The sequence below is a fragment of the Bacidia gigantensis genome (genome assembly GCF_019456465.1).
Source record: "Bacidia gigantensis strain McMullin 20006 chromosome Unknown contig_255, whole genome shotgun sequence".
NCBI lineage: Eukaryota > Fungi > Ascomycota > Lecanoromycetes > Lecanorales > Ramalinaceae > Bacidia > Bacidia gigantensis.
In genome coordinates, this window is record NW_025408605.1 from 2,185,833 (window position 1) to 2,200,136 (window position 14,304).

At 49.8% G+C, this 14,304-nt stretch overlaps 4 protein-coding genes across 4 annotated transcripts; 1 reads left to right on the forward strand and 3 right to left on the reverse strand.

Annotated features, from left to right (window-relative positions):
• Positions 1 to 1,870: 1,870 nt before the first annotated feature.
• KY384_007417 (uncharacterized protein) lies at positions 1,871 to 4,215 on the reverse strand (the record flags this gene model as incomplete). The annotated part of the gene is given in 2 exon segments (XM_044815908.1): positions 1,871 to 2,045; positions 2,057 to 4,215. The coding sequence occupies 2 exon segments, from the start codon at positions 4,213 to 4,215 to the stop codon at positions 1,871 to 1,873; spliced, it is 2,334 nt and encodes a 777-aa protein (XP_044667782.1).
• Positions 4,216 to 8,764: 4,549 nt separating this feature from the next.
• On the reverse strand, positions 8,765 to 10,383 carry KY384_007418 (uncharacterized protein; the record flags this gene model as incomplete). The annotated part of the gene is made up of 2 exons (XM_044815909.1): positions 8,765 to 10,030; positions 10,324 to 10,383. The coding sequence occupies 2 exons, from the start codon at positions 10,381 to 10,383 to the stop codon at positions 8,765 to 8,767; spliced, it is 1,326 nt and encodes a 441-aa protein (XP_044667783.1).
• A 508-nt stretch (positions 10,384 to 10,891) lies between these two features.
• On the forward strand, positions 10,892 to 11,892 carry KY384_007419 (uncharacterized protein; the record flags this gene model as incomplete). The annotated part of the gene is made up of 4 exons (XM_044815910.1): positions 10,892 to 11,109; positions 11,161 to 11,361; positions 11,510 to 11,625; positions 11,678 to 11,892. 4 exons carry the CDS (start codon positions 10,892 to 10,894, stop codon positions 11,890 to 11,892), a joined length of 750 nt encoding a protein of 249 aa, XP_044667784.1.
• A 1,158-nt stretch (positions 11,893 to 13,050) lies between these two features.
• On the reverse strand, positions 13,051 to 14,009 carry KY384_007420 (uncharacterized protein; the record flags this gene model as incomplete). The annotated part of the gene is made up of 2 exons (XM_044815911.1): positions 13,051 to 13,636; positions 13,717 to 14,009. 2 exons carry the CDS (start codon positions 14,007 to 14,009, stop codon positions 13,051 to 13,053), a joined length of 879 nt encoding a protein of 292 aa, XP_044667785.1.
• Between the last annotated feature and the right edge of the window lie 295 nt (positions 14,010 to 14,304).

Here is a 14,304-nt window from a genome sequence, read left to right on the forward strand (position 1 = left end):
GTCTGTTAACTCATTCCCAGCCGTTTCATGGCTTTGGATGAAAGACAATCCATGCTAGATCAAACCAGAACGGACCTTCAGGTTCCTGGTTAATCTTCGAGAGTAAAGCTGTCTCATCTGAAGTTGCTGTACTAGTACCCGGCAATGTATGTGGAGAGAGATCCTTGCTCTGGGGTAGTTTCGAGCGAGCTCAGCGCCCCAGTATCACTTGTCAAAAAATACTCGAAGATACATCATAAAAAGCTTTGGTAGCTGTGAAGAAAATCTATCAATTAGCAAAGATATGCGAGTGTCCCCATGTGATTAGTTTGTTCGCCATGTGTATTCGCTCCCTTACGTATGTGAGGCATTTAGCCAGCTGCCTTTGCCCTTCGAAAGCCAACCGAAGGCACGTGCGATTGCCTTTTGAATTTGCTGATCGCAGCCGCTACCTTGATGCCGGGTATGCCGCCTCCAAGTGACTGCTTGCGTCCACATTTGCTCGAGATCTCCGTATGTCAACGCTGGAGTGGTTGCAAAATGAAATCCTGAAGACTGTATTATCATTCATCCAAGATCTTCGCGAACCAGAGTCGTTGACATATCTGCTCACAGATCAATGAATACATAAAGTCGTGGATGTCCAGGTCTGCATCTGTAGGAAGTCATGAAATTGCCGTCTCTAAATTTGCCAAGACTCATCATCACAACCTTAAGACTTTCGTAGCGGACACACAAATCTATTTAGTCATACTTCTCAGTACTTGAGTCATCATGCAGATGAGAGGCTTCTTGAAGTTAGACACCTTCAATGTTCAGGTCCTCGGCCATGTATCGGCGTGCAGTCACCACTGCGAGTGACCCTTTGGCCAACAGCCTTCGATTCAATGTCAAGGTTGAGCTTGCAGGCAAGCCTTTGCTGGCTGCTTATGATGCGAGTCTAGTATGTGGTGAGAACGGATATGCTAGACTGCATTTGTTTCACCATCAAAGATTCGCAAGCGCAATGGCTTGGGAGGAAGATGTGGAGAGTCGATGAGACCGAAGAAAGTTGGAAGGACAGCATCGCTCAGCTCCGATCCAGAAATTTCAGCAGTTGGCTATGGCAGTGGATGAAGTTGATTCTCCGGTGCTAGAGAACGAGTACATGCCCCCTGTCTGGACCAAATGAATTGAGAGAAACCTCTTGCGCAATTGTGCGTTCGGGTAACGAACTGCTCGCTTGAGCCGCTGTGAGGCTTAAGCAGGCACAGTCGAGCAGTCATCATCTCTGACCTCGTCCAGGAAACCTACAAGCTTCGAAATACGTTGCTGCTCTGACCCACCAGTACTGACCTTGTCGCGCTTGGCGGTGAACGAATCTAGCTCTACCTGCCTAGATGAATACGCAAGCGAGTGAAAGCAAGAAAACAGGACTGCAATAGGTCAGAATAGAGTATGAGAAAGAGCAAGGAGAAAGTCGCGGAGGATGAGGAAGTAGGAAGGTTCAAAGCAGCGATCTCGTCCCAATTCGGCAGGCACGGCTGGCTGCATAAAGATGCACAATGCGATGGGTGCGCTAGCTAAGGCATAGGAAGCATGGACGTGGTGCAATGAAGACGATAGTGATGACTGGTGTCTTGCTTTGCTCCATTGTAGCTCTAGCTATATTTCTATATACGATCATGACCCACAGGCGTTGTATTTTAGTAAAGATATCTGCCCAAACGCCCCAATTCCCTAGCAGCGCTTGCTTTGGGATTATGTATGTACCCTATGCAACTCCCTTCACCTGGACCAGCATTCACCGCTGGCACTATACATGTCAATACTCTGTGACACCATTAGAGCTATGATAGCAGAGTCTCCCCGGGCATGCTCCAAAACGCCAAACTTTGAGACACCATTAGAGCTATGATAGGAGAGTCTCCCCGGGCATGGTCCAAAACGCCAAACTTGCAGCCAGCGGGACAACTTTCGCAGTCGCTATTTTGTCGAACATTGAGTATTCAACTTGTGTTTCGGCCAGCCATATCCTGTCTCGTCCCATCTCGTGAGATTGTAATTCGTGTATGCCACCAGGTGATCTTGAATGTACTTTGTCGTCTCATAACCTGGCGGATCACAAGTTACCATATGCTCGCCGGCCTTCTGGTAGAATCGAACATAGTCGACGTACATCGTTGTTGGGAAACGAAGCTCGTCCATGTGAATGCCTGTCCATGCAGTTGAGAAGCCTAAGTTGAGTGTGATGGCCATTGGTTCCTCCGAGATAGGTCGATAGCCCACGTTTCCATTTGGACCGACAGCTTCGCCTGACATCTCAAAAGACACGTCGTCGCCTACGAACCACGCGATGTGACCATCTTCGCCACTACCAGGTGTGTACTCGAAGCCATACTTCTGATACTGGATGTTATCGTACCATTTGTTGTTGAGTTCGGTCTGGCCAGAAACCGCTTGCTGAAAAGGTCCACCGCAGTAGCCGTTCATTTGAGTGACATTATAATTCGGGATAGAGAGATAGTCATAGTCGGGATGATACCAGACGTCGAATGGTGCAACTTGGTACGATTGCGTGACGATGCCGAGATGGAGAGTCGGATCTGCACTAGCTTCAAACACATCTATCTCGGGTGCTCCGCGCCCTGTGCCCGGCGTAGGGTGATCTTCGCCTTTGCATGTGCAAGACGGAAGGCGCTGACCGGGAAGATATGATGTTCCATCGGTCATACTCTGATTAGGCGTGATTCCGGCGTCACATGTGTCATAGGTATAAGGCCACAAGCCCTCAGTTGAAGCTTTGTAGCCTGGCCTTCCCAGATTTCCCATCGTCCATGCACCAGGCCATAGACCGGAAGCGCCTCCAGGCCCAGCCAGGGAGACGCCAATTTCTAAAGCGCCACCTTTCATGCAGAGTTGATTCCAGGAGTTGATCATGCCAGATCTATAAGCCAGACCATGGTTCGCGAATTGATCCAGCCGCAACTTCAAGGTACCATCGCCAGTAGTTGCAGCATCAGGATCGTACCATTCAAGATCCTGTGTCGATCCATACCATATGTCCTGAGCAGTCCAAAATGGATCATCGCCAGGGTAAAATGTTCGATTGTCTTGATTGAACTCGTCACTGAATACCAACTCCCACTCTTGCTCATCGAAGGTTTTTCTTGTCATTTTCGACTCCGGCGTGTCGGGGTCTATCAAACCGTATCTTATGTTCTTGAATAATGGGTATTTAACATCATTGACATAATCGTCAGGGTCAAGCTTGGGTGCAGCAGACTCGGGATCGTCGTAAGGATATCGCCAGATTGCATGACCCGTGTAGCCCAGCACCGGTAACAGGACGAAGACGCACAGTAAGCCGATCATCACGAAGATAAGGCCACACATATTAGCCAGCTGCCTTCTATTACATCTGTCCTTCCATGTTGGCTTCAATTTACGTTCGTCCTCCGGCAATGGAATATGCATATCATCGTCTTCCTCTTTTTCGTCTGTGTAGAGTGGGAAAGAGCCCTCCAAAGCGTATGGCGCGCCTATTCGATCATCAAGCAGCCATATTGGAGCAGCCTTTTCCGGGTCTGTCATCAAGCCCAGTTGGACGACTGACTGCATTGGGGTGCCTTTCAAAGGTGTCTGCCCTGCTGGTGGACTGTATTGCGGCGCCGGTGTGGATGGATAGGAGGTAGGAGTCTTGGGATAAGTGAAGGGATATCGGGTATAGTCCCGACCCAAGTCGGCCATTGTGACTGGCTTGCGGGATCCTGACCTGCCAGAATTAGGGCTTAGGGCTTGAAGAGGCCCTGAGGGAAGGCGTCTCTGCTGCCGACCCCGCGGAACCGAAAGCGGTGGGCGTCTTGATTGATCATCTCGCGAATCATGTAGGGACTGTAGTTGTGGCCTCTGCGGTGATCTGAGATCTGATGATTTGCTCGATGAGTCTTCTGAAGATCCCGAGCCTGCACTGGAAGAATGGGCAGCTGCCGCGGAGCTGGTGGCAGGTGGAGAGAGTTGCTTGCGCTCGGGAGGGCGTCGGTCTGAGAATGGGTTGCCATTGTAAAATGACTGGACTGAAGACGATGAAGATCTTTCTGAAGGTGGCCGACCGCGTGCGAAATCTCTCAACCTCGTAGCTGCTTTTTCTGCTGCATGACTTGATGTTGCACGGCCGTTTAGCGGTCGACTTGGTTCGACTTGCGAGCTATCTTCCGACTGCTCGAACAATCTTCTCTCTCCGCCCAAAGGGGCCATCATCCGTCCTCTGTGTGTAAATAGCTTCCATCTATTGACTCGACAATTAATAGCAGCATTGACGGCTAAATAGAAATAAGAGGCAGGGCCATTCCGATTGCTTGATTGTCGGATTGGGTCTGCAAGGAGAGCTACCAATGTCAATGGGCGGAAAAAGCCAGCGATAAGAAGGGTAGAGTGGCTGGCCCAGGGATGCTCAGAAAAGTGTAAAGACCGTTGCGCCACAGAAGAAGGGAGCGTTGAGTAGAAGCGAGCGAATGTAGTAGTTCCTAGGAAGAAAGAGGGACAGAAACAAAGGACAGAGGAAGAAAGACGTCGACGAGGGTCTGAAGCGACAGTAGCATTATTATTGACTCAGCACGCTGTCCTCGTATTTTTGCTGTTGGTCGGCCTCGGGAGTCTCAACTAGGCAATTGAATCAAACTAACGGTTTCGATGTCAGCCCGCCCTCTTCCGGCTGCCTTTACGCTGTTATCTTTCATACTAACAATGGGGCTAATTGAGGCAGATAGCGTCCTTGCCCCTACTACTGGCTACGTTCGCCCGTTCTCTCCAGCTAATACTGTATCCTACCGCAAGCTCTGCTTTGCCTTGCATCAGCGTATAACTCTAATTCGATACCCCTGCTTGTCCAGGAACACGAACGGTCTTTGGTCTTTGGCCTAGATTTTCCCTAGTGGTAATGAGGAGGCAGAACATGTCCAAAGTGCCATGGAAGAAGGTGACAAGGCCATAGCGATAGAGAGGTGCTCTGTATGACTGCAATTGTGCCTACAGTCCTAGCAAAGTCTGCTGAAACGAAGGGAGGCCTAGAGTACCCCCATATGTAAGCACGCCAAATCTCCGGACCAATCGAAAAAAGCCTGATATGGTTCAAAAGTATTCAGTCCTCTGCTGCCCGTAAGTGAGCTGGGTATCATAGTGTACAATATATTTCCTCCCACCACGCAGCGATGCAGCAGACGTCATTGTCCTGTCGTCGTCGAGTTCTCCTTCCCTTTCTCCTCCTTCCTCGCTCTGATTTGACTTTCAACCTGCCATATCGCCCTGTCGATCTCCGTCTCCAGAGCCGGCACCTCCAGTGACTCTGCAATAGCCTTTCCACTCTTCTTGGATAGTATCAGCTCCTCCTCATCAACCTTAACCGACGTCTGCCCGTCTTCCTCCTTTAGCCGTCTAGCCTCGTCGTCCAGCCGGTGCATAGCCGTATCCATTGTAGCCTGCTCATATGCGGTTCGTAATAATGAGCTCGGTGTAAGCCTCGTCAGACTGTTCTGTAATAGGAACTCCAAGTGTTTTGACCCTGCCCGTGCTGTTTTCAGACTTAGCATTCTCTTCAAGACCAGCCTCAATTTCTGAAGCAATAGCTAAGATCTCTCACCTCGCCAATGCGACCAAGCCCTGAAACAGAGGTAAAAGAACGGAAGATTCGGGATTCTGCCCCAAATCCTCAATTAGCTCTTCGACCCACAATCATCCTTAGATCACTCACAGTGGAATCAGCCCGAACGGCGCCGATACAGGCATCCCTACCAGACTCCCTACCAACCATTTCCTATGAAAGTTCTGCTTCTCCTCTCCTCCCAGTCTCTTCAAAGTCTCCAATACCCTTCCCTCCTCTACAAACCCCCGGGGAAACTCCACCCCAACCACCGAGGAACCTCCATTCTCTTTCCCATTCGCCCCCTGGATCTGCCGTCGTTTTGCGGTATTAAGCGGAGGAACGCTTTTGAGCCCCCATTCCTCGAACGGCACCCGTTTGAGCAATCTGTTCCCCTGCTCTGTGATTTTTTTCTTTAAGCCGCTCTCTTGACTTTCCCACGTGTACCAGGTATTGGAGGCGCGGGTTGTGATTTTATCGGCCCAGGAAGTCGAGGAAGAGGAGGTTGCTGAGGGAGCGACTTTGTGGCAGTAGAGGAGCGATTGACGGGTTGAGATTGGGAGGAGAAGGAGGCGCATCCTCAACGACTAAAGGGATGAGAGAGCGGGCAGGACACAGAGAAGAAAAGAATAGTAGGAAGGGATCGAGAGAAGGCAGGAGAATGGGGGCCCTGAACCAGGTGTGAGTCAATGTAGGTAGCTTGAGGAGCCTGCATCTGCGGCTTTGGAAAGCTGGATTTTTTTTGGGTGACGCGCTGGACCTTTTTGCAGAAAGGGAGCTGTGTTTCATCGGAGATGTCCGCCCCTGATTTTTGTTTTCTTGTACTTCTATCTTGTAATTCATGTCATGAAGCATGAGAGTCCATGAGAGTGACCTTCCTATCATTTTAGCTGCTTCTTCTGGCTGCAGAACAGGACATGGGGTGAAGCGGCCGCCATGTAGTCCGAAATCATTCGCCAATAGCCAAGGGGTCTCTGGCCCAGACTAGGAAGGGTCTGTATTGTGGCTGATACAATTATGGTGCCATCAAGAGCTAGGTCTGGCTTGGCCGATGCGAGACAAGGCTGTGGGTGCCTACAAATTGGTCACGTCTTGAGGGTGAGCGCCCATCAACATGCTCGAGTCTCTACTCTGTCGCATTTAGGATGCTTGGAGCTTGCAAAGCATGTCTGACCGATCATTGGACCTCACGTGTGGAATGGGAAGGGGTAAATTTCTTTCAAAACGCTCTTTGGAAGGAATTTACAGACCACTGAAGAAGTGTGATCGCGAGATACGACTACTCCACATCTTACCCGGCCATCGCTCCAGTTCTATGAAGTGCGTGCTAAGTGTAACTTCTTTAAACGACATTCCAGAATACGAGGCACTTTCGTATGTATGGGGGAGTAAGAAGGACGTCCGCAAATCCATTCGCCTTTGCAACCAGCCATTGAAGGTAGGCCAAAATCTCTTCTCTGCACTAAGAGGGCTTCGTCTTATCAAATCGATCCGCGTCCTTTGGGTCGATGCGCTCTGCATCGACCAAGATGATCGTAAGGAGCGCGGTCAGCAGGTCAGCCTGATGGGAGACATCTATCGCGGTGCTGTCAAGGTCGTTGCTTGGCTAGATCACGATCCAGTGGATTGCTCAAGAGCATTCGATGTGGTTGAGGCCTTCAGTGACTTTCCAGATCTTCACCTCGATGACCGAGTATCCCCACATCACGATTCACGGATCTTGGATGTTGATTCATCACGTTCGCTTATGCGTTTCCTCGACTGTACATGGTGGAAGCGCACATGGACCTTCCAAGAAATGGCTCTGGCTAAGACGCTTGAGATACGCTGCGGGGACCGTAGCTTACCAGGTGAGAAACTCGCTGCTGCCCATGATCACTTCTGGAGTCATCAGACTTGTTGTTACTCGGCCTACGCTGGTGAATATCCCGGAGATCCCTTGGCAGACCTTGACAAATACTTTGGACGATTGGCCAGAATATATGACTTCGCCAATCTCACAGAGGACATTCTCTTCCCGGCGATGATGGTGGTCTTCCGGCAACGTCAATGTACAGATCCTCGAGACAAGGTTTATGGCTACCTGGGCCTTGCGTTCGGTCGGTTTCGAGGTTTTATTCAGCCTGTGTATGAAACCGCTGTACGTGATGTCTTCGAAGAAACCGCCTTTAAGATCATGAAGAACATAGATTCCCTTGGTCCTCTGAGTCTACTTGAGGGCCCGAGAACTTTGCAAATCGGGGCTCCGACCTGGGTGCCAACTTGGGAGGAGTTCGCAGATGACTTTCTCTTTGAAGCGTACCATATTCGCTTGAAGTGGCTCATAGAGTTCAACGCCTGCCGAAAGAAGCCACTAGAGATAGATCTGGTATCTCCAGGCCGATTGAGGGTTCGGGGAGTCATTGTCGACCAAGTAGCCAGGGTGGGAAAAGTCCCGCCCCACCATCCGATCAAGCACCAAACGGCCATCTACGATCGGTGGTACGCGCTAGCTCAGTGTTCGGAAAGTCTCGTCTATCGAGACTCGGAGTCAACCCAAGAAGAAGCATTCTGGCTAACTCTATTGAATGGATCTTTCCATGGGAACAGCGGACAACCTCCAACCAGTCTAGACAGCGCATCCATCCATAGACAGGACAGTGCAGATCCTGCTGTTTCTACGGATACAGTAACCGAGTCTATTGGCGAAGATTCCTCACCAGATACCATTCTCGACGTGAACGACATCGGGCATTGGCGTAAATGGTGGTCCTTCATGCACAGTCATTCCGACTATCTCGACATTGATGCCCTCACAGTCAACACATGCGTCACTGCTGCCACGGTCAATCGAAGTTTTTTTGTAACGGCGGGAGATGACAAGCCGAGCAATGGACGCATGGGAACAGGACCACCCAGCACAAAACCAGGGGACCTTGTGGTGGTGCTCTACGGCGGTCTAGTGCCATATGTGATTCGGCCCACTAAAAGTGTTACGGTAGATTTAAATGGCGTCCAAACTTCCGCTTTCGAGGTCCTTGGAGATTGCTACTTGCACGGGATAATGCATGGTGAAGCCATTGATCAGCTCGACGCCGGAATTTATGAGGAGCGAAATTTTGTTCTAGTCTAACAAAATCACACAGAGTTTCCACGAATATGATGAAATACCATGCCGATGTCTTCATACTATGCTGCGAAGGCATAGCTGCCTAGCAAAGCATACACGGACCATGTGTCAATTTTCCTTCCTTTCCTTAAGACGTCCGCAATCATTGCAGCATGCTGCAAGCCCATAACATCCGAGAGCGAACTTAGCTGCTTTAAGACCAACGGCTTTACCCCCGAGGTTGAACTTGCGAAAGTGCCTGCAACATAGAGCGGAAATATCAACGTAAAGCATCGGATTCGGTCAATGTCAGAAGCATGACTACCACCAGCTCCCAAACTTGCCTGTGTTGCACTGATGCAAATTTCCTCTGCCAACGAATCTATTGTACCGGCAGTGGCGTAATTAGTGTCGAGGTCAGAGATCGGCGGCGGTGGCATCATCTTTCGCAACAGATCATTCAGAAGAATTCTGATGATACGAGTTCCATTCCTCTGTTGCGTAAGGACGTGGTCGGGATAGACATGGCAATAATCTTCAAGTGTCAAATGCGTCTGTTGCCGTGGAAATGAGGGTTTTTGATCCCATATCGAAGAGGTGTATTTTTCCAAGTCTACAAACTTGAGGTCAAGCTTGACCAATAGCCGCGCGACTTCGGCGCTTGTGAGTGATTCACTTTGAATGACACTCTGCAGGTTGGCATACTCAACGCAAAGTCCTGACATCAGCCATTTGGGATCTGTTGGGTTGACGAATCGCTCCAAATGAGCGCGAAGCTCGACCAATCCTAGCGGGATTGCTGCGTTTGCTGCTATACAACTGATGAGACTATTCTGGAAGATGCGTGAAGATATCCGAAGTCCAGACTTAGATTCGAGTTGTGGTAGACCCCGGATTTTTACCACTGCGAGCGCGCCATTGACATGCATCATCCAGGACCCTGTCGATCGCGGTCGAAGGTCTGTGATCTTCTCAAAGAGGTCTAGTAGGATGATAGAGACCAATGCCGAATCAGATGTGGCGCCTCCAGCTGTCTGTAAAGTCGCATTCAGCAGAGAGAGAGCCGAAATGTACTCGGCCCTAGCGTTTCTCATTCCCTGACTTGAGCAGAATCGGGTCGAAAAGAAGGCCAGGCTCACGGCGTCGACAGTTTTTCTCAGTATCGAGTTTGCTGAAGACTCGAGTAACAGCGGCTCCAGTACATCGTACGACTGTGAGAAGCCTGAAACGTAGTACGTGAAGAACGCACTGTTCGCTCGAGCCTTGAGAGAGATGGCCACGGTAGCTGGCACCTGAAGCTTGCTAGTCTTAGCCAGCGTTCTTGCCTTCGCTGCGTGACTCTCGTCCTGCACCCTCAATCGGTCGACATTGCGGTAGCCGGAGCATTGCAAGTTGGCCCTGACACATTGGCCGCAACAATCCCTTCTCAAATCGCACTAGATAAGGAAGTGTGGTTAGCCTAGGTCGCTTCCTTCAATGTTCGGGCGTGTGCAATGATGAAGCGAGGAGAATTCCCGGTAGAGACAACATGGGAATACAAGTGCATCAGCAAATATTCGTCATTTGTTTTTCCGGTCGATCGGTTAGCGCCGCTTCCAGCAAAGAAGTGCCTGGAAAAGTGGTAATGGGATCAACATACTCGTAATCTTCTTTTCCTACACTGTAGGCAAGCTTTGGAGGGTTTCCCACGGTAGACCATGGACGCTACGTCACCCACACAGTCCTGCGCCTTGCTTTATTGCAGTCGATCACGTTTGTGGGAGGTCGAATAGTTTTTGACATGCCAACTCAGGAAGTCTATCAAAGATCTCCTCTACTTGGCATTGAACCCTACATCGATGTACTGGGAAGTGAAATGATGAATGGCTGCACAATTCGTAATGAACGAAGATCGAAAGGCCGTAGGATTGCTGCTGATCTTTACCTAAAGAGGCATGCAATTCGGCCAAGACACATTCTGACCAATCACAAACAAGAAATCCTGGGATATGAGGCACCATGAACACATCCGGTCACTCGCCCACGCGAAGCGGAAATGCCCCTGCCATCTCTCGGACTGAGTCTGTGATTTCCGTTCCAATGCTGTCTCGGAGACCGCTAAATCCAGGTCTTGGAGCATGACGAAGAAAGATATAAAGAGGCCACGCTCTGACCCCTTCGCCCTCATCCATCAAACTCCTCCAAATTCCACCACTACTTCTTTCAATATGGGCTTTCAATACAAAACCGTCTTGATGGTGGGTGCTACTAGCGGCATTGGTGCAGCTATGGCCGATCGACTTGTCCATGAAGGGGCCAAAGTCATCGCGGTCGGTCGCAGACAGGATCGACTCGATGCTTTCATCCAAAAACATGGCTCTGAAAAAGCTAGTTCTAAGAAATTCGACGTGACTGACCAGGATGGTATGGATGGTTTCGTCACTGAGTAAGTCATTGCAGTATGGATGCCTGATTCCGATGTACTGAACGTGTGCAGTGTCACTACCACTCATCCGGACATCGACTGCCTTTTCTTGAATTCCGGCTTGAGCATCCCCATCGATCTCTCTCGGCCGTCTAAAACGGACATGTCTTCTTTCCACAAGCAGATCACCACCAACTTCACCGCCCTGGCAGATCTCTCCGTCAAGTTTCTCCCCTTTTTGATGGCTAGAAAGAGCGAGACAAGCATAATCTTGTATGTTGCCCCTCCAAACTCTCACCACTACCTCCTCACTTCACGTGCATCCCTTATCTTCCTTCAAATGCCTCTTCTAGGCAAATTCCACTGACTCAGGTGCCGCCTCTAGTACCGGAACTCATCTTGCTCTTGTTCCATGTCGCAGTCTTTCAGGCTACTCTGCCTCAAAAGCCGCCCTCAACTCATTCGTCATGTGTCTCCGCGATGAACTCAAAGAGTCCTCCGTTAAGATAATTGAGATCTGGCCGCCTGTAGTACAAAGTGAGTGGTCCTCACGTGCCTCCTGCATCTCAACAAGGCTGATAATTATTAGCCGAATTGCACGACTACGCCGGCGAAAAAGGTCGCTCAATGGGCATGCCTGTCGACGAATTCACAGACAAGGCTTTCAAGGGCATGATATCTGGTGTCGATCAGGTCACTATCGGTGCCGTTGGGCCTCAAGAAGCATTCACCGAGCTTGTTCAAAAGCGGCAAACTGCCTTCGAGAATCTCTCGACTATAATGAGGGCACATCCGTTGATTTGAGTTTGGGCTTTCAAAGAGTATGCCAGAACAGGGTCATGTAATGATACCAGTCGATGACTGCCACGCTCTTTTACAGAAAATCTATACATTAGCTATGAAAGCTGCAAACTGCCACTCGTCTATTTCACAAAGACCAAGGCCGAGAAGCAGACAGCTTCAGCTCATATACACCATCCAGCCCCTAGATTCCCACCAGCCATCTCATTCAACTCGCTTCTCCTCCTCAAGAACCACAAGATTACAATGCCCTCCATCTCAGTGAACTTCTCCTGCCCTCCACCGCGCCTCAGAGCACCCAATTCCTGCATGCACGCGCACCATACAAGTTCCAATCATCACAAGAGTCTCAGTTCTGTGCACACGCACACTCCCCATCACACGGACATCTGCATAGGCATCCACCCGCCTTTGCATACAGTGCCACGGTAAGAGCGTCAGGGAATATCGTCCATTGAATATGAGACAGCCACGTACACGTACATATACGTACAACTAGGCACAGGCATAGCACGTGTTGCCCTCGTTCTCTCATTTCCCCGGTACTTCCATATTCGTTGGGCGCTGGTACGTGGCAGACGCGAGAATGAGCAGTCAAAACACCGAGAGTCTAGAGCTCTTTCAGTGGCTTCATCGTCTTCTTACTTACCTACTGCACTACCTTCGCTCGCAACACTTATCCCTGGCGAATGAGGGAGTCCGTATGCAAGGTCCAGACCCCTCTCATTGGAGTTCTTTGTCTGACACTTTCTGCGAGCTTTATGCATATTGTGTGAATGTTGTAGAGGATACAAAGTCTGCCGTAGAGTAGCTGCTCTGTGCGCCTAATGTAGCTCATTCAACCCACTGAAAAGCAAGATATGAAGGACTTTGACGCACTCAGTAGACTTAGAAAAGAGCCTGAAGTTATTGGTATCAGAATAGCTGACAGGTGTTGAGATTGCACGAGCTCCACAGGCTGGGTCTCATCTGGAAACATAGTAAAAGAGCGAATGTAGAACATTCAAAGCCCCAAAGAAGTTTGCAGTAAGTCATGCCTTTGATGGGGCTGTAAAGCAAGCGGCTCATGAATTTTCTGATATGTCTTACTTTGAAGCCGACTAAAGGACGATCTTCACTTACGAGCAAATTGCCCTCAAGCATTGTTAGTGTAATACCACTCTAGACTGACTTGTCCGGCAAGAATCGTATATTCTCAGCCGCCCTGGCCAGCTGCTCACACGAGAGCATAAAGCCCCATCCATCCCCGGCATTATACTCGATGCACTGCCGGCAGTAATCTGGGCTCGTCGTAGCACACCCATCGCTCAGAAGGAGACAATCCCAGCCCTTCATCAACGCATCCTGCAAGCTGCTTCCGACACACTGATCGACGTTTGCGCCAGCGAAGAGCAGTGTCCTTATCCCTTGAGAAGTCAGAGCCTCCTCAACGCTTGTTCCTCCCCAGAATCCAGAAAGACGGTTCTTATGGATATAGATGTCGCTAGGCTGGCGTAGTCTTTTGAGCGGCGTATACGATTCTGCAACCCAGCTACCTCGCATGATAACCCGTCCGCCGTCGATGATAGAGCCGTCTTCAAGTTTCACTGGTCCGACTTCAGACCCAAGCCCTCCCATGCGGTGTGGGCTGTCGAAATTGTCATTGGGTGCAAAGCCTTTCGCGATGCTTGGTGGCATTCCTTCGATGTCGTCTTCTGTTAAGCCCCAATTGAGCCATACGATTGGTATCTCAGCCTTTCTTTGCAGTCTCAACGCATTAATTGATCATTCAAAGTCCCAAAAAAGCGTAGATACTCGAGTACGGCAGACAACAGCGAATCTACGTACCTGCAAGCCGGAATAGCGAGATTGACAAGCTTGTCCACAGCCTTCATGCCCACTGCGTCACGTGGACGCCCAAGAAGCGGCGAGAGAAAATAGTTCTGTAGATCAGTAATGACCAGGGCAGTCTTCGTCGGAGCAATGGTAACGCGCGCTTTGGTCGTTTCTAGTTCCATCCGTGGAAAGACCGTGGGGGATTCGGGGGTGGGTGGATGGGTGAGATCATATTCGTTGAGTTGGGGAAAGTACAACCAGAAATTAGCAGCACCACCGATAGATTGCTGCTCCTTATCTGACATCCTTGGCTGCGATGCTTCAGACTGAACACCGGTGGAAGCAGAATGATATTCGTGTAAGCACCGGGGCGATATGAATCCCTGGGTGCGTAACAATTCGCTGACCAAAGCTGAGATACCTTCAATGCTTTCTATTTTGCTGTTACGCTTTTTGCAGGAAGACGATGGAAGGGTCGACGCTCGTGCTAGAAGATTTCTGAAAAGCGAATAAATTCTGAAAAGTGAATAAATTCTGAGAAGTGAATAAACTTTGAAAAGTGAGTAAGAATGGGGGTCCAAGACCACTGCGTCTATCTGT